Source organism: Pseudophryne corroboree, chromosome 2 (assembly GCF_028390025.1).
Source record: "Pseudophryne corroboree isolate aPseCor3 chromosome 2, aPseCor3.hap2, whole genome shotgun sequence".
In the NCBI taxonomy this organism is placed as follows: Eukaryota; Metazoa; Chordata; class Amphibia; order Anura; family Myobatrachidae; genus Pseudophryne; species Pseudophryne corroboree.
Window position 1 is genome coordinate 443,986,092 of NC_086445.1, and position 19,396 is coordinate 444,005,487.

The window sequence follows — 19,396 nt, forward strand, 5'->3', positions numbered from 1 at the left end:
TTCAGATGCACCTGCGGATAACCCTGTCGCCGAGGACAAGGGTATCCCTTCTGTGGTGGTTGCAGGAGGCTCATCTATTGGAGGGCCGCAGATTCGGCATGCAGGATTGGATCCTGGTGACCACGGATGCCAGCCTGAGAGGCTGGGGAGCAGTCACACAGGGAAGAAATTTCCAGGGAGTGTGGTCGAGCCTGAAAAAGTCTCTTCACATAAGCATTCTGGAACTAAGAGCAATCTACAATGCTCTAAGCCAGGCGAAACCTCTGCTTCAAGGAAGACCGGTGTTGATCCAGTCGGACAACATCACGGCAGTCGCCCATGTAAACAGACAGGGCGGCACAAGAAGCAGGAGGGCAATGGCAGAAGCTGCCAGGATCCTTCGCTGGGCGGAGAATCACGTGATAGCACTGTCAGCAGTATTCATCCCGGGCGTGGACAACTGGGAAGCAGACTTCCTCAGCAGACACGACCTTCACCCGGGAGAGTGGGGACTTCATCCAGAAGTTTTCCACATGCTATTAAACCGTTGGGTAAAACCAATGGTGGACATGATGGCGTCTCGCCTCAACAAGACACTGGACAGGTATTGCGCCAGGTCAAGAGATCCGCAGGCAATAGCTGTGGACGCGCTGGTAACACATTGGGTGTACCAGTCGGTATAGGTGTTTCCTCCTCTGCCTCTCATACCAAAGGTTTTGAGGATTATACGGCAAAGAGGAGTAAGACTAGTGGCTCCGGATTGGCCAAGAAGGACTTGGTACCCGGAACTTCAAGAGATGGTCACGGACGATCCGTGGCCTCTACTTCTGAGAAGGGACCTGCTTCAGCAGGGTCCTTGTCTTTTTCAAGACTTACCGCGGCTGCGTTTGACGGCATGGCGTTTGAATGCCAGATCCTAAAAGGAAAAGGCATTCCAGAAGAAGTCATTCCTACCTTGATAAAGGCAAGGAAGGAAGTCACCGCGAAGCATTATCGCCGTATTTGGCGAAAATATGTTGCGTGGTGCGAGCAGCGGAGTGCTCCGATGGAGGAATTTCAACTGGGTCGTTTTCCTACATTTCCTGCAATCAGGATTGTCTATGGGTCTCAAATTGGGATCTATTAAGGTTCAAATTTCGGCCCTATCAATATTCTTCCAAAAAGAATTGGCCTCAGTCCCTGAGGTCCAGATTTTTATCAAAGGAGTACTGCATATACAGCCTCCTGTGGTGCCTAAGGTGGCACCGTGGGATCTAAATGTAGTTTTAGATTTCCTCAAATCCAATTGGTTTGAACCACTAAAGAATGTGGATTTGAAATATCTCACATGGAAAGTGACTATGTTACTGGCCCTGGCTTCGGCCGGGAGAGTATCTGAACTGGCGGCTTTGTCTTATAAAAGCCCTTATTTAATTTTCCATTCGACATAGGGCAGAGCTGCGGACGCGTCCGCATTTTCTCCCTAAGGTGGTATCAGCGTTTCACCTGAACCAGCCTCTTGTAGTGCCTGCGGCTACAGACGACTTGAAGGACTCCAAGTTGTTGGACGTTGTCAGAGCCTTAAAAATATACATTTAAAGGACGGCTGGAGTCAGAAAATCTGACTCGCTGTTTATACTGTATGCACCCAACAAGTTGGGTGCACCTGCTTCTAAGCAGTCGATTGCTCGTTGGATTTGTAACAAAATTCAACTTGTACATTCTGTGGCAGGCCTGCCACAGCCTAAATCTGTTAAGGCCCATTCCGCAAGGAAGGTGGGCTCATCTTGGGCGGCTGCCCGAGGGGTCTCGGCATTACAACTCTGCCGAGCAGCTACGTGGTCAGGGGAGAACACGTTTGTAAATTTTTACAAATTTGATACCCTGGCAAAGGAGGACCTGGAGTTCTCTCATTCGGTGCTGCAGAGTCATCCGCACTCTCCCGCCCGTTTGGGAGCTTTGGTATAATCCCCATGGTCCTTTCAGGAACCCCAGCATCCACTTAGGACGATAGAGAAAATAAGAATTTACTTACCGATAATTCTATTTCTCGGAGTCCGTAGTGGATGCTGGGCGCCCATCCCAAGTGCGGATTATCTGCAATACTTGTACATAGTTATTGTTAACTAATTCGGGTTATTGTTTAGGAAGCCATCTTTCAGAGGCTCCTCTGTTATCATACTGTTAACTGGGTTTAGATCACAAGTTGTACGGTGTGATTGGTGTGGCTGGTATGAGTCTTACCCGGGATTCAAAATCCTCCCTTATTGTGTACGCTCGTCCGGGCACAGTACCTAACTGGAGTCTGGAGGAGGGTCATAGGGGGAGGAGCCAGTACACACCACCTGACCTGTAAAAGCTTTACTTTTGTGCCCTGTCTCCTGCGGAGCCGCTATTCCCCATGGTCCTTTCAGGAACCCCAGCATCCACTACGGACTCCGAGAAATAGAATTATCGGTAAGTAAATTCTTATTTTCTGCTAGTTTGCCCATGTTTTTAAAGGGGCAATCTTTTACAAGACAAAACCGACCTGGTCACCTGACTTCAGACTGTGCATCTCTGGCCATTCACTTTTAGGGCAACTTTCTGCATCACTAAGTTCATACTCTTGGGTTAGGTTTGCAGCCTCATACTTGGCTGCATTCACTGGAAAGTGAACAGCATGTATGCAGAACTCAAAATACTCCATACAGCATGAATACTGCACTGTTAACACTTATAGAATAGCTTTCATGTTCTGAAAAGACACGATGTAGAGTGATAATCTCTGGGTCTGTTTAATGGATCGGTTTTGCAAGCCTCATGTAATATACAGCTTAGAATATACAGTGTATCACAGCAGATCTAAAACCAACCATAAGTATATATATCACAAGTATGAGAGAGTGGCACTTGGCTGCTGCCCTTATCTTTCTAATTCTAAGCTTCCACTGGTTTAATTTCTAACGCAAAATACTTATTTGTAGCTGTAGCTGGAGATAAAAATGAAGTAAAGACATACTTCAAGTGGCACAGTACAATACAAAGCATATTTGTAAGACTTTTTTTGTTTGTACAAGGAAGAATATGAACATGAAAATAAATCTCAGGATTATATTATGTTATGTTTCTCTAACGTCCTAAGTGGATGCTGGGGACTCCGTAAGGACCATGGGGAATAGCGGCTCCGCAGGAGACTGGGCACATCTAAAGAAAGCTTTAGGACTATCTGGTGTGCACTGGCTCCTCCCCCTATGACCCTCCTCCAAGCCTCAGTTAGATCTCTGTGCCCGAACGAGAAGGGTGCACACTAGGGGCTCTCCTGAGCTTCTAAGTGAAAGTTTTAGTTTAGGTTTTTTATTTTCAGTGAGACCTGCTGGCAACAGGCTCACTGCATCGAGGGACTAAGGGGAGAAGAAGCGAACTCACCTGCGTGCAGAGTGGATTGGGCTTCTTAGGCTACTGGACATTAGCTCCAGAGGGACGATCACAGGCCCAGCTTGGATGGGTCCCAGAGCCGCGCCGCCGGCCCCCTTACAGAGCCAGAAGGCAGAAGAGGTCCGGAAAATCGGCGGCAGAAGACGTCCTGTCTTCAACAAGGTAGCGCACAGCACTGCAGCTGTGCGCCATTGCTCTCAGCACACTTCACACTCCGGTCACTGAGGGTGCAGGGCGCTGGGGGGGGCGCCCTGAGACGCAATAATAAACACCTTGGATGGCAAAAAATGCATCACATATAGCTCCTGGGCTATATGGATGCATTTAACCCCTGCCAAAATACATAAAAAAACGGGAGATAAGGCCGCCGATAAGGGGGCGGAGCCTATCTCCTCAGCACACTGGCGCCATTTTCCCTCACAGCTCCGTTGGAGGAAAGCTCCCTGGCTCTCCCCTGCAGTCACTACACTACAGAAAGGGTTAAAAAAAGAGAGGGGGGCACAAATTAAGCGCAGTATTAACTATACAGCAGCTATAAGGGGAAAAACACTTATATAAGGTTATCCCTGTATATATATAGCGCTCTGGTGTGTGCTGGCAAACTCTCCCTCTGTCTCCCCAAAGGGCTAGTGGGGTCCTGTCCTCTATCAGAGCATTCCCTGTGCGTGTGCTGTATGTCGGTACTTTTGTGTCGACATGTATGAGGAGAAAAATGATGTGGAGACGGAGCAGATTGCCGGTAATAGTGATGTCACCCCCTAGGGGGTCGACACATGAGTGGATGAACTGTTGGAAGGAATTACGTGACAGTGTCAGCTCTGTATAAAAGACAGTGGTTGACATGAGACAGCCGGCTACTCAGCTTGTGCCTGTCCAGACGTCTCATAGGCCGTCAGGGGCTCTAAAGCGCCCGTTACCTCAGATGGCATATATAGACGCCGACACGGATACTGACTCCAGTGTCGACGGTGAAGAGACAAATGTGACTTCCAGTAGGGCCACACGTTACATGATTGAGGCAATGAAAAATGTTTTACACATTTCTGATAATACGAGTACCACCAAAAAGGGGTATTATGTTCGGTGAGGAAAAACTACCTGTAGTTTTCCTGAATCTGAGAAATTAAATGAGGTGTGTGATGATGCGTGGGTTTCCCCCGATAACAACTGATAATTTCTAAAATGTTATTGGCATTATATCCTTTCCCGCCAGAGGTTAGGGTGCGTTGGGAAACACCCCCTAGGGTGGATAAAGCGCTCACACGCTTGTAAGGGCTCTATCCTCTCCTGAGATGGCCGCCCTTAAGGATCCTGCTGATAGAAAGCAGGAGGGTATCCTAAAATGTATTTACACACATACTGGTGTTATACTGCGACCAGCAATCGCCTCAGCCTGGATGTGCAGTGCTGGGTTGGCGTGGTCGGATTCCCTGACTGAAAATATTGATACCCTAGATAGGGACAGTATATTTTGGCCTATAGAGCATTTGAAAGATGCATTTCTATATATGAGTGATGCACAGCGGAATATTTGCCGACTGGCATCAAGTCTAAGTGTCCATTTCTACCAGTAGAGGGTTATGGACACGTCAGTGGTCAGGTGATGCGTATTCCAAACGGCATTTGGAAGTATTGCCTTATTAAGGGAGGAGTTATTTGGGGTCGGTCTTTCAGACCTGGTGGCCACGGCAACAGCTGGGAAATCCACGTTTGTACCCCAGGTCGCCTCTCAACATGAGAAGACGCCGTATTATCAGGCGCAGTCTTTTCGTGGATAAGCGGGCAAAAGGTTCCTCATTTCTGCCCCGTGACAGAGGGAGAGGAAAAAGGCTGCAGAAATCAGCCAGTTCCCAGGAACAGAAACCCTCTCCCGCCTCTGCCAAGCCCTCAGTATACGCTGGGGCTTTACAAGCAGAATCAGGCACGGTGGGGGGCCCGTCTCAATGAATTTCAGCGCGCAGTGGGCTCACTCGCAAGTAGACCCCTGGATCCTTCAGGTGATATCTCAGGGGTACAAATTAGAATTCTAGACGTCTCCCCCTCGCCGTTTCCTAAAGTCGGCTTTACCGATGTCTCCTTCTGACAGGGAGACAGTTTTGGAAGCCATTCACAAGCTGTATTCCCAGCAGGTGATAATCAAGATACCCCTCCTGCAACAGGGAACGGGGTATTATTCCACACTGTTGTGGTACCGAAGCCGGACAGCTCGGTGAGACCGATTCTAAATCTAAAATCTTTGAACACTTACATACAGAGGTTCAAATTCAAGATTGAGTCACTCAGAGCAGTGATTGCGAACCTGGAAGAAGGGGACTACATGATGTCTCGGGACATCAAGGATGCTTACCTTCATGTCAAAATTTACCCTTCTCACCAAGGGTACCTCAGGTTTATGGTACAGAACTGTCACTATCCGTTCAGACGCTGCCGTATGGATGGTCCACGGCACCCCGGGTCTTTACCAAGGTAATGGCCGAAATGATGATATTCCTTCAAAGGAAGGGAATTTTAGTTATCCCTTACTTGGACGATTCCCTGATAAGGGTAAGATCCAGGGAACAGTTGGAGGTCGGTGTAGCACTATCTCAGGTAGTGTTGCTGCAGCACGGTTGGATTCTCAATATTCCAAAATCGCAGCTGGTTCCGACGACTTGTCTTCTGTTCCTAGGGATGATCCTGGACACAGTCCAGAAAAAGGTGTTTCTCCCGGAGGAGAAAGCCAGGGAGTTATCCGAGCTAGTCAGGAACCTCCTAAAACCGAGCCAAGTCTCAGTGCATCAATGCACAAGGGTTCTGGAAAAAATGGTGGCTTCCTACGAAGCAATCCCATTCGGCAGATTCCACGCAAGAACTTTCCAGTGGGACCTGCTGGACAAATGGTCCGGGTCGCATCTTCAGATGCATCAGCGGATAACCCTGTCACCAAGGACAAGGGTGTCCCTCCTGTGGTGGTTGCAGAGTGCTCATCTTCTAGAGGGCCGCAGATTCGGCATTCAGGACTGGGTCCTGGTAACCACGGATGCCAGCCTGCGAGGCTAGGGAGCAGTCACACAGGGAAGGAATATCCAGGACTTATGGTCAAGCCTGGAGACATCACTTCGCATAAATATCCTGAAGCTAAGGGACATTACAATGCTCTAAGCTTAGCAAGACCTCTGCTTCAAGGTCAGCCGGTGTTGATCCAGTCGGACAACATCACGGCAGTCACCCACGTAAACAGACAGGGTGGCACAAGAAGCAGGAGGGCAATGGCAGAAGCTGCAAGGATTCTTCGCTGGGCGGAAAATCATGTGATAGCACTGTCAGCATTATTCATTCCGGGAGTGGACAACTGGGAAGCAGACTTCCTCAGCACGACCTCCACCCGGGAGAGTGGGGACTTCACCCAGAAGTCTTCCACATGATTATAAACCGTTGGGAAAAACTCGACAGGTATTGCGCCAGGTCCAGGGACCCTCAGGCAATAGCTGTAGACGCTCTGGTAACACCGTGGGTGTACCAGTCAGGGTATGTGTTCCCTCCTCTGCCTCTCATACCCAAGGTACTGAGATTGATAAGATGGAGAGGAGTAAGCACTATATTCGTGGCTCCGGATTGGCCAAGAAGGATTTGGTAACCAGAACTTCAAGAGATGCTCACGGAGGATCCGTGGCCTCTACCTCTAAGAAGGGACCTGCTCCAGCAAGGACCCTGTCTGTTCCAAGACTTACCGCGGCTGCGTTTGACGGCATGGCGGTTGAACGCCGGATCCTGAAGGAAAAAAGGCATTCCGGATGAAGTCATCCCTATCCTGATCAAAGCCAGGAAGGATGTAACCGCAAAAACATTATCACCGCAATTGGCGAAAATATGTTGCGTGGTGCGAGGCCAGTAAGGCCCGACGGTGGAAATTCAACTGGGTCGATTCCTACATTTCCTGCAAACAGGAGTGTCTATGGGCCTGAAATTGGGGTCCATTAAGGTTCAAATTTCGGCCCTGTCAATTTTCTTCCAAAAAGAACTAGCTTCAGTCCCTGAAGTTCAGACGTTTGTAAAAGGGGTACTGCATATACAGCCTCCTTTTGTGCCTCCAGTGGCACTTTGGGATCTCAATGTAGTTTTGGGTTCCAAAAGTCACATTGGTTTGAACCACTTAAATCTGTGGAGTTAAAATATCTCACATGGAAAGTGGTCATGCTGTTGGCCCTGGCCTGGGCCAGGCGCGTGTCAGAATTGGCGGCTTTATCCTGAAAAAGCCCTTATCTGATGTTCCATTCGGACAGGGCGGAATTGAGGACTCGTCCTCAGTTTCTCCCTAAGGTGGTTTCAGCGTTTCACCTGAACCAACCTATTTGTGGTGCCTGCGGCTACTAGGGACTTGGAGGACTCCAAGTTGCTAGACGTTGTCAGGGCCCTGAAAATATATGTTTCCAGGAGGGCTGGAGTCAGGAAATCTGACTCGCTGTTTATCCTGTATGCACCCAACAAGCTGGGTGCTCCTGCTTCTAAGCAGACTATTGCTCGTTGGATTTGTAGTACAATTCAGCTTGCACATTCTGTGGCAGGCCTGCCACAGCCAAAAATCTGTAAATGCCCACTCCACAAGGAAGGTGGGCTCATCTTGGGCGGCTGCCCGAGGGGTCTCGGCTTTACAACTTTGCCGAGCAGCTACTTGGTCAGGAGCAAATACGTTTGTAAAATTATACAAAATTGATATCCTGGCTGAGGAGGACCTGGAGTTCTCTCATTTGGTGCTGCAGAGTCATCCGCACTCTCCCGCCCGTTTGGGAGCTTTGGTATAATCCCCATGGTCCTTACGGAGTTCCCAGCATCCACTAGGACGTCAGAGAAAATAAGAATTTACTTACCGATAATTCTATTTCTCGTAGTCCGTAGTGGATGCTGGGCGCCCATCCCAAGTGCGGATTGTCTGCAATACTTGTACATAGTTATTGTTACAAAAATCAGGTTATTATTGTTGTGAGCCATCTTTCAGAGGCTCCTCTGTTATCATGCTGTTAACTGGGTTCAGATCACAGGTTGTACGGTGTGATTGGTGTGGCTGGTATGAGTCTTACCCGGGATTCAAAATCCTTCCTTATTGTGTACGCTCGTCCGGGCACAGTATCCTAACTGAGGCTTGGAGGCGGGTCATAGGGGGAGGAGCCAGTGCACACCAGATAGTCCTAAAGCTTTCTTTAGATGTGCCCAGTCTCCTGCGGAGCCGCTATTCCCCATGGTCCTTACGGAGTCCCCAGCATCCACTACGGACTATGGGAAATAGAATTATCGGTAAGTAAATTCTTATTTTTTGTGAACAAAATAATTATAAATTAATTGTCTAATATGTATAGCACTGAGAGGTACCATGTACAGTAGATAGAAGTACTTGTGTGTTTGGTTATGTCATACTGCATTTAAGGTATTCTGGGCCTAATTCATACCCCTATTAGACCGCCAGAGGCGGGTTGCACCCGGGAGCCTGACACGGGTGCTTCCCGGTGCGACCCGCCTCAGTCCCCTTACCGCCACTATTCCTAACCCGGCATATTGCCGGGTTGGGGACGTCAGCGGTGACGCGGTGGGAACGGTGCTTAAAGATCACATGATCTCCAAGTGCCGCCCATCCACACAGAGGGAATGGAAAACGGGTTGATGCAACCCGGCTTCCTGTTTACACAGCACAGTGAGCCGGGTTGAACAAGTGTTCAACCCTGCTCTCTACCTGAACTGGAACACCGGGTCGCTCAACCTGGATTATTCCAGCTGGGCCCTTTTAGACCACACAGTAACACGGGTTATGCATGCTCATGTGCAATAATCTGTGTTAGAAACTGGAGGTCTAAAAGGGGTATTAGTAAGGATTGCAGTTGCAGAGCTGTTTGCAGCAGCTTTGTAAATGCAATCCTTTGCAATTCAAATACAGGAGGAGGTGCAACTACTCCCTGCATTTGCGACGCGACCATACTGTATCTGTGATTAACATCGCGACTTTTGGTCACGATGTTCATCTGCGATGGCAGGCGGAGTAAGCCTGAGCTTACTAAGGCTTGCCGTCGCAGTGCAGCTTGCGAGGCCAAGGAAACTGCGTATGCGACGCAATACTTAGCCTCTCTACTCCCGGAAAATGTGGGTGACACACCCCCATTTACCCAACGCCAGATGCCCCTGCACCTCCCTCTGGACGCCTCTGCCTGTCAGTCAGTCAGAGGAGTTTGCATCCCTGCGATGCGATCGCAGGACCGTTCTGCACATAAGCAGTTTCTTGACCATCCTGAAACTGCAGTAAGGGATCCTTACTGAATTAGGCCCTACATAATTCGATCGATAGCATCCACACTTTCTATGTTTATGATTTAATCATTTTAACATCATTTTCTTTTACTTTAACATTACTGGCAAGCTTTTGTTAAATAGAGAGAGAAGAGAGAGCGAAGAAAACCCATCTGTATGAATGAGCCTATATTACAGTTACATTACATTTTTAGTAACTACAGAATTCCCTTTATATGCCTATTGGTCATTTCGTATGAAGTGACTCTTTAAATCAGTGGTTCTCAACCTCGGTCCTCAAGTACCCCCAACGGTTCATGTTTTCCAGGTCTCCTCACAGGATTGAAAGTTAAATAATTTGCTCCACCTGTAGGTCTTTTATTACGTGTCAGTGAGTAATGAATACACCTGTTCAACTGCTAGGTGACCTGGAAAACATGAACTGTTGGAGGTACTTGAAGACCGAAATTGAGAACCACTGCTTTAAATAACATGGACAGTGCTGCTCATTACTACTTAAGCTGAATTACCCAATTGCTTTTAATTAGCAGTTGAAATTTTAAGTGAAAGCTGCTTGCATGAAGATGTTTCAGAGAGCCACGCAAGTGTGTAATAGCTGGTAAAATCCTATTAACATTTGTCTCTATCCACCCGGGGTTGTCTCCCACTGGACTCGGCAGAGAAACACTCTTTTATTGACGAGAGCTGTGTTCAGTCAGTCAGCATGGTGACTATATTCATTAAGCGCATGTGGGGCAGTCTCTGACAGGTCTCCTGATACTCTCTAACTGCTTGTTTTTCTTATTCTGCCTGGGTGGCTGCTGTCATCTTTTATTAAAAGCTGCCTACTACATTCAGCATAGACAACAGTTTATCTTCCCAGGTGAGTTTCATGCATTAATCCTACTAACTGACCCTATGTGTTTTCTAGCTATATATTCTTTTCTGATCAGCCTTATTGTCTCTGAGGCACGATAACTATCTAGGATCTCACATCTGCAGTGATCAGGTTGTGACCTATTCTGGTTTCCTTGCAGGGTGGCTAAAAATAGATCAGTGATTTACCATGGCATCAAAGGCTAACCTTAGTAAAGTCGTGCTTCTTTCTAACAAGTGCGTCATATAGCACTGTGATTGAATTGTATGGTCATTGCCTCGTTGTGCAAACAGTGACTCTTGGGTTGCAGGCTTTAAATATCCTTTAATGCATGTTTGTCTAAAGCTCATTCAGAAAATGTTCCTTAGTCTTGTGTAGTCAGCAGTTATAAGAGATACAGCTGTAATCTGCATTTCCTGTATGCTAGGGCTGTAGAAGTCATATTAACTTCCAGTCAGTGTGCGTCAGTTTGTTTTTTTCTTTTGTACAAGCCATGTCTGTTGTAAGGAATTATAGCATTAAATGGCCTAAGTAGAAGTTTTCAAGGATCGGTTGTCTTGCTCTGCAGCAACTGTAAAGCTTAGTGTTCACTCTAGGAGTGAAAAGGGGCAGGGCGCCGGACTCAGGGGGGCACATGTGCGCGCGCGGATGGGGGCGCGGCCACACAAATTAGGGGGCGTGGCCACGCCTCCGTCATTTTAGGGGGCGGTGCGGCCCACAGACGCTACTATAGAGAGCGTCTGTGGCCGGCGACGTCACTGTTGGGGGCGTGCCCAGCACCTCCGTCGGTGCTGGGCTTCCCCCAGCCCTCTCCCAATGCGTGAATGGATGCCGCGCGCATGCGCACGGCATCTATACACGCCGGGAGGGCAGGGAGCGGGCGGCTGTTCTAGCAGGGCGCCGCAAAAGGGGCAGGGCGGGTTTTGCCTGTTAAAAAACGGGCAGGGCGCGGCGCCCTGCTAAAACAGCCTAGAGTGAACACTAAGCTAGGTACACACTATGGCAGTGGTACCCAAACTTTTTTGAGTTGAGTATCAGAATTTGTTACCGCCACCCCTAGGACAAAAGTTTGTTATTTAGAAAGAAATATTAAATTAGGTAAATTGTGTTTATATGTCATCCCTAGGTTAAATTGTGTGGTGAGACAAGATTTGCTTTTGTTTGTCCACATATTTTAGAATTGACGGCCACCAGCAATGGTTTTGCCTTTTACAATGACCATAAATAATTTGAATTAGTCCTGGACCATCAATTCAAGGCACCCCTGCTAGTATCCTGAGGCACCCCAGGGTTAGACTTACCTTAAATAGACATTGGGGGTCATTCCGAGTTGATCACTCGCTAGCTATTTTTTGCAGCGCTGCCATCAGATAGTCGCCGCCTATAGGGGAGTGAATGTTTGCTTTGCAAGTGTGCGAACGCAAGTGCAGCCGAGCAGTACAAAAAAAGCTTTGTGCAGTTTCTGAGTAGCTCAGAATTTACTCAGCCGATGCGATCACTTCAGCCTGTTCTTGTCCGGAATCGACGTCAGACACCCGCCCTGCAAACGTTTGAACACGCCTGCGTTTTTCCAAACACTGCCAGAAAACGGTCAGTTGCCACCCACAAACGCCTTCTTCCTGTCAATCTCCTTGCGATTGGCTGTGCGAATGGATTCTTCGTTAAATCCATCGCTCAGCAACGATCTGCTTTGTACCAGTACGACGCGCCTGCGCATTGCGGTGCATGTGCAGTTTTGCCGAATTTTGACCTGATCGCACCTCAGCGAAAAAACCTAGCGTGCGATCAGGTCGGAGTGACCCCCATTGTCAACATTCTGATAATGTTGAATTCACTGCTGACGTTATGACGATGTCAACATGATCAAATTCAACAAATTTTTACAACTGTCAGAGCACCTTATAGCCTTAAATATAGTTTCTTATTGCATGCCCTGGAGCTCTGAATGGGAGAGTGGGCATCTGAAAAACACCTTTTTACTTTGATGGGTAATGGTGCAACTACATTTATGGTAGTGTTAATTTAATAATACAGTTCTTAGTATTGAACACATTTGTAACTACTTGTCACTGTGTAGCTGCTATTGGGTGCAAGAGTAGAGGGCTCAACTTCTCGTTGATGCATTTTTCTACCCTGACTAGCTTATAGGTGTGGACGATTAGTGACTAAGGTGTCGCCCACTCATGCAGGCTTTACAGCTCGTTTTTTTCTAGTGTGGTCACAGGTGATTTCATGTGGTCGGTGGGTGCATTTGTATGCACAGTACTTGGGTTATATCAATAAAAAATTGTATATCTTATTGCTAGTGTCTGTCATTCCACTTATATCCCTGTTCTTTTACCAGGTTCTAACTCATTTTAAAGACACTAGTCATACACTCAGCTCATATGCAGTTACTACACTCCACAAGTGTAATACCCCTTTTCCATCTAATTACGGGGGTCACAGCCAGGAGCCTGACACGGGTGCTACCCGGCTGCGACCCACGTCAGCCCCCTTTCCATCTGCCGTTTCCAACCCGGCATATTGCCGGGTTGGTGACATTGCCGGTGACACAGCGGGGGCGGCGCTGGGAGATCACATGATATCCCAGCGCCGCCCTCCCATACAGTGTGAATGGGAGCCATGTTGCTTACGTTTACACTGCACAGCTTACCCGTGTTCAACCCTGCAAGCTACCCAAGTTGGAATACCGGGTCAATCGACCCGGATTATTCCAACTCAGCCCTTTTACACCAGCCAGCAACAGGGGTTATGCGCGTTCATGTGCAATAACCCATGTTGTATGCTGGCTGGTGGAAAAGGGGTATTACTGTGAGCTGCTTCTCTGCAGCTCTCCTTGTAGGCTTTATATGTTTGCTGCTTTTTTTTTCTTCTTTTTATTATCACAGCTCATTCTCCATTTACTATATCACAGTTCTACATCTCTTCATCACAACTCTGCATCTGCTTCTTTATCATTGCTCTCACTCAGCCTTTACGCCTCCTCAGTGCTTCACCTCAAACTTTGGGATTCCTATGCGGTGTCATCGCTTCCTCACATATGGCCTATTCCCCATTTCCTATATATGGGCCTTCCAACTTCCTGTTAAGTTTAACCATGACATATCATCACAGTGACCTCCCCTTTACTAGCAGTTGGGTGCTACTTGTATGTGTGGACTCTCCCCCTCACTAGTCACAATGTGTGTCTCTTGCAACTTTTTCCATAATTGTATCTTTTGTTTGTCTATTCTCCCCTCTTCATATATGGTCTGTTTGCCCCTGCTTTGTGTGGTATTTCCCGCTCACAACATAATTGGGGGTGACTCCCATTCTCAACAATTCAGGGTACCAGAGAACTCGCCCTGGAGCCTGCCAGAGCTGACCCCTTTGTTCTCACGGAGCATAATCCCCACCGCTCAAGGGATTGGCATCGATCTCCACTATATCTGAGAGATCCATGTTCATTTCCCAAAATAAATTGTGATTTTTGGATTGATTCTCAGGCCATCATGTATTGATGGCCATCAGACTGTAGCAGCAACAAGCTTACCAATTACATGCCGTTCCCCGCCACTGTACATGCATTGGCTTTACTCTTTTTTCTTTCTTTTTAACTGCACGGGTGTTATTTTAAAGTATGCTCTAATCAAACGTGGAGTAAATAATATCAATTACGAGAGAGATCTAATTTTTGTGATTATTATCTGCCCTAAGTACGGACATGGTGATCCTGTATCAATACGAAAGATTGATTTGGGACTGCCAATTGGCCATCCCTACACCACTCTGTAATTCACTCTGCCCCTCTTTCTCTGACGGGACAAAAAGCACCCAAAGCTGTATCACTCCACCCCTCTCTTCACTAATAGATCACAGTCACACACAGCACTGTATCTCTCCGCTGTCATTGTGGGTGTTACACATTCAAATTATATCTTGGTGCCAGCACTACTAGACAGAAACCCAATATGAAAATAAAAATGCAATACATACAGTAGGTCTCTGCCTCCAAGATGCGCGCCATTTTTTTTTCTGTCAACTGGGACTAATTCATATCATTGTGGCATTAGATTACAATAAAAATTAAAATATAGAATGTTTGAAATAACCATAATTTCTTTAGGGATCATGTAAATTTAGACAAAGGATTGCATTAAAGGGTCCAAATTTGTATGCAGTGAAAAAAGGCATTATTGGTTTAAAACAAATCCCTTGGCAGATTCCTGCTGTCTTTTACTTTGTATACAGATGTGTCCTCAATATGCCACATAGCGGGAGATGCGTGGCGTGAGTGAGCTGTCAGGTCCGAGGCAACTCCGTTAGCGTCAGGCATCTTTTTTATTTTTACAAAATTGTGTCGTATCTCTAAGTGACTACGGTGCACAAGCAGTCTCTGCTTTGACTGCATAAGAAATGGTACATTAGTGTTTTCTAGGAAACACTGTAACGTAGCATTTTGTTTGCAGATACATCCACGATCGCGCACAGAATATAGGCATGCTGCATATTATTTTAATCAGCAGAGTCTGCTTGTGCTTCTTATTTGCATCATTTTGCGAATAAGATGCATTTTAATAGAAAAAGTCACACAAAAAGATGTTTGGCGCTACCAGTCATGCCACGGTATGGCCTGACTAGAAGGGCTGTTTAACGTGCATGGAGGGTTGATGTATGTAAGTGGACACAACTGTAACTGAACTTCTGTTTGCAGTGTGCTACACTTGCCATTGAGGACCATCAGATTATTTTACATCTCTTGTAAATACATTTCTGCAAAAAGCAAAACCGTGTAGTAGATCTTGACAGATCAGATCATTGGTTTGTTGTAGAACTTTGCCTATCCTGTGCCTTTAACTAGATTCAATTGTATTTAATAATGTGTTTGAAGAGGATTGCGTTGCTTTTAAACATACACTGTATATGATATTCATTTAGGTATATAGTGGAACACCCATATTCCTCCCTGATCAATGAGCATCACTTGCATTTAGGGTACTACGTAACATAAAAAAACAACACTCTACTTGTTTCATTATAGCAATGCTAACATTACTGTGGAATAGCCTGGCTTCCATCATGCTTTGAGATTATGCAATAATGTTTCTTTTTTGTTGTTTTTTTGTTTTGTGTTTCTTTTGTCATTTATAGAAGTTTTGAATCCACCACCAATAACACAGCCACCTGAGCCTCCCGAGAACCCCAGGTAATGAAGAGTTACATAATTTTAATAAAATCCAGTTTGTCAGTCAAATATATATCACAGTTGTTCCGATATATAAACCTTTACTTAAACATGTACAGTACAATACAATACATTAGAAAAAAAGACCGTTCAAAACAAATATTATTTTTGGAATGGTTTGTGCTTTAGCAGATCCCAAGAGTAATTAATCCTTCAAAATGTAATCACATCAGTCAATCACATTAGCAACATGTGTTCATGGCTTTTGGGACAGACCCTAGTTTTTAGGCAAGCCCCTTTATAACACTTTTCTGCATACAAAATGGGGCTCATGTAGATGCATTTTACGTTAATAAAGAAAAGCAGAAAATGTGGACAAAAATCTATGTATATTCATGTTTGATGTGTCATCCAGCTGTTTAATGGTAGTATTTGGCCAAAGTAGTCTATATTAGCAGTAATTGTCACAGTTCCAATTTTGTACACAATATTAGTGTTCCCACTAGGCTTTATTAGAATTAGGGCTTGCTTAGGTCTGTTGGTTATTTTGTATTTTGCTTTGCATTCCTAACACCAAGAACATTCCTCCTTAGTGCTGAGGCCGACATGGAAACAGATGTAGCAGAAGAACAGGAAGCAGAGGTACTGTGAATATCATTGTAAAGGCCATGTTGTGTTATCTGAACCACTAGAGGGAGCTAGTATTCTGTAGCAGAGTATGTGAATAACATATGCTCTTAAAACATAGAAACAAAGAATTTCACGACAGATAAGAATCACTTGGCCCATCTGTTTTTTTTTGTTTTTTTTACCCTTATTGTTACTCCAAATCCTATTAGATCCTTATTTCCCTGTAAGGATATCCTTTTGTTTACCCAAGCATATTTAAATTGTTCTACTGTATTAGCCTCTGCTACCTCTGACGGGAGGCTATTCCACTTGTCTACTAAACTTTCTGTAAATTTATTTTTTCCTCAGATTTCCCCTAAACCTCCCTCCCGGTTTCAGCATGTGTCCTTGTGTTTAATATAGGGGGTCATTCCGACCTGATCGCACGCTAGGATTTTTCGCTTCACTGCGATCATATGCACCGCAATGCGTAGGCGCGTCGTACGGGTACAAAGCGGATCGTTGCTGAGCGATGGATTTAACGAAGAATCCATTCGCACAACCGGTCGCAAGGAGATTGACAGGAAGAGGGCGTTTGTGGGTGACAACTGACCGTTTTCTGGCAGTGTTTGGAAAAACGCAGGCGTGTTCAAACGTTTGCAGGGCGGGTGTCTGACGTCAATTCCAGACAAGAACAGGCTGAAGTGATCGCATCGGCTGAGTAAATTCTGAGCTACTCAGAAACTGCACAAAGCTTTTTTTGTACTGCTCGGCTGCACTTGCGTTCGCACACTTGCAAAGCAAACATTCACTCCCCTATAGGCAGCGACTGTCTGTTCGAGCGCTGCAAAAAATAGCTATCGAGCGATCAACTCGGAATGACCCCCGATCCATTCGTACTGCATTGAAAAGCGCTGGTGCAAGCATATGCAACTTGGCTGCTCTTAATATTCTCACCAGGGACATGTAGTCGGGAGGCAGAGCCTCACCTGTCATGCTCCCTGTCAGAATCCAGTTTTGACTATAAAAATTATTAGAATAATGCAAAGAAGATATTTATAACTTCTAAATATCTTCTTTGTATTATTATTACTAAGTTTCATAGTCATACGTCACCAAATACTCAGTGCTACAGTCCTCCCCTCATTATGTCAGATGGTGCTTAGAGCTGGGGGCATAATGCATCATAGGAAACAGACCCAGTGAGCCTCTAGCAGATCTGCCTCTGTGCTCACACTTTGCTGACTGGCTGTACAGTCTGTGCAGCCTCCCTCCCCCGTGCTCCCTGCCCCTTCCTATGCTGCAGATGGAAGAGCCGGCCCCGTGGACAGCCCAGCGCCATTGTCAGTGGGGAAGGGGGGGATGCAACAGCCACTGCCGAGGACCCAGCAGCAGCAACAGCTGAAGTCCTGCCTTAAGCCAGTGACAGGAGGCAGCAGTGTGTGTTCCTGGCCCTCCCAGTACTCATGCATGGTGCCACCCAGCAGCCTGCTACCACTGTGCCAGACCACCCCCTCCTCCCATCTGTCTGTACAGTCCACTACCAGTGTTACCCTGTGCTATGTATTACTTTGTGCCATGTGGTGCCCCACTGTGCCATGTGTTAACCTGTGTCCCTTGTGCCATGTGTTACCCTGTGCCTCTTGTGCTGTGTATTAGCTTATGCCCCCTGCTCTGTGTGTTGCCCTATGGTATGTATTATCTTGGGCCATGTGTTACCCTATGTCCCCTGTGCCTATGAATTAGCTTGTGCCCCCTGTGCCATGTGTTACCCAGTGTCCCCTGTGCCTATGAATTAGCTTGTGCTCCCTGTGCCATGTGTTGCCCTGTGCCCCCTGCAATATTTATTACCTGTGCCATGTTTTACCCTGTACCCACTGTGCCATGTGTTACCCTGTGCCATGTGTTACCATGTGTCCCCCCTGTGCCATGTGCCCCCCCCCTGTGCCATTTGTTACCATGTGCCCCCCCTGTGCCATGTGTTATGTGTTACCCTGTGCAGTGTGCTGCCATGCCATTTGTTACCATGTGCCCTCCTATGCTGGCCCCCCCTGTGCCATTTGTTACCATGTGCCCCCCGTGCCATTTATTACCATGTGCCCTCCTGTGCCATTTGTTACCATGTGCCCCCCTGTGCCATGTGTTATGTGTTACCCTGTGCAGTGTGCTGCCATGCTCCCTTGTGCCATCTGTTACCTTGTGCCCCTGTTACATTGTGCCTCACTGTGACATGTTACCCTGCACCCCCTCCACTATTCTATGTATAACTCTGCGCCATATGTTACCCTGTGGCCATCTTTGACGTGTGTTACCCTGTGCCCACTTAGTGCTATGTATTACCCTGTGGCACACTGTGGAGGCAGTATGATCTACGAGTCATGTAATGTCATCTCAGGACTGTCTGCCTATAAGGATGTGATTGCTGCCCATTGCTGTGCTACTTGCAGAGGAGATGGGCTGTATATATGGGGTGGTATAGTATGTACAGTAAATCTGGTTCTGATACTAGCCAGCACCTCGCCAGCCATTGTTCTGTTGCAAACTGATAAAAGTAGTTGCATATAAGACTGTATACTCACTGGAGTTGAAGCTGATCTAGAAAATGTACCAACTGCTGATGTGAGTATGCTCTCAAGGATTCTGGAATTTGTCATATAACCAGCTTTGTGTTACGTGAACCACTAGAGGGAGCTGCTATTCTGTTGTAAAGTACATTTTGGCCTATTTTGTAAATCTGTATTCAGCAACCTCGTCATTCCTCAGTTCAATGAGAATCTTATTTTACTGGACATAAGTAGCCACAAACCAAAGAGTTTATGCTAATTTGTGCTTAGAAATGCTGACCCTAAATTTACATATATTTTGCAAACAATAAGAAATGAGAACATTCATTTTATAATTGCATACCTCCCAACATGACCCTCTCCAGGAAGGACAGAATGCTCTGCTCCTGGACTTCCCTCTTAACTTATGATTGCCGTCACCTGTGCTAAAACATCTTTCTTATTTATCAACCTGTTCAGCACAGGTGCCGGAGTCATAAATTAAGAGAAAAAGTCCAGAAGCAGAGCATTCTGTCCCTCCTGGAGAGGGTCATGTTGGGAGGTATGTAATTG

The 19,396-nt window shown here is 46.5% G+C and overlaps 1 protein-coding gene across 3 annotated transcripts in view; it reads left to right on the top strand.

Moving 5' to 3' along the window:
- Positions 1 to 19,396, top strand: part of KSR1 (kinase suppressor of ras 1) — a 369,929-nt gene that overhangs the window by 300,180 nt on the left and 50,353 nt on the right. For 2 of the 3 annotated variants that reach the window (XM_063953668.1, XM_063953666.1), the window contains 3 exons: positions 10,469 to 10,510; positions 15,638 to 15,692; positions 16,265 to 16,313. In XM_063953668.1, coding sequence (XP_063809738.1) covers positions 10,469 to 10,510; positions 15,638 to 15,692; positions 16,265 to 16,313 — 146 coding nt within the window. The remainder of the gene's footprint in view (positions 1 to 10,468; positions 10,511 to 15,637; positions 15,693 to 16,264; positions 16,314 to 19,396) is intronic. The other variant, XM_063953667.1, reaches the window with a different exon arrangement.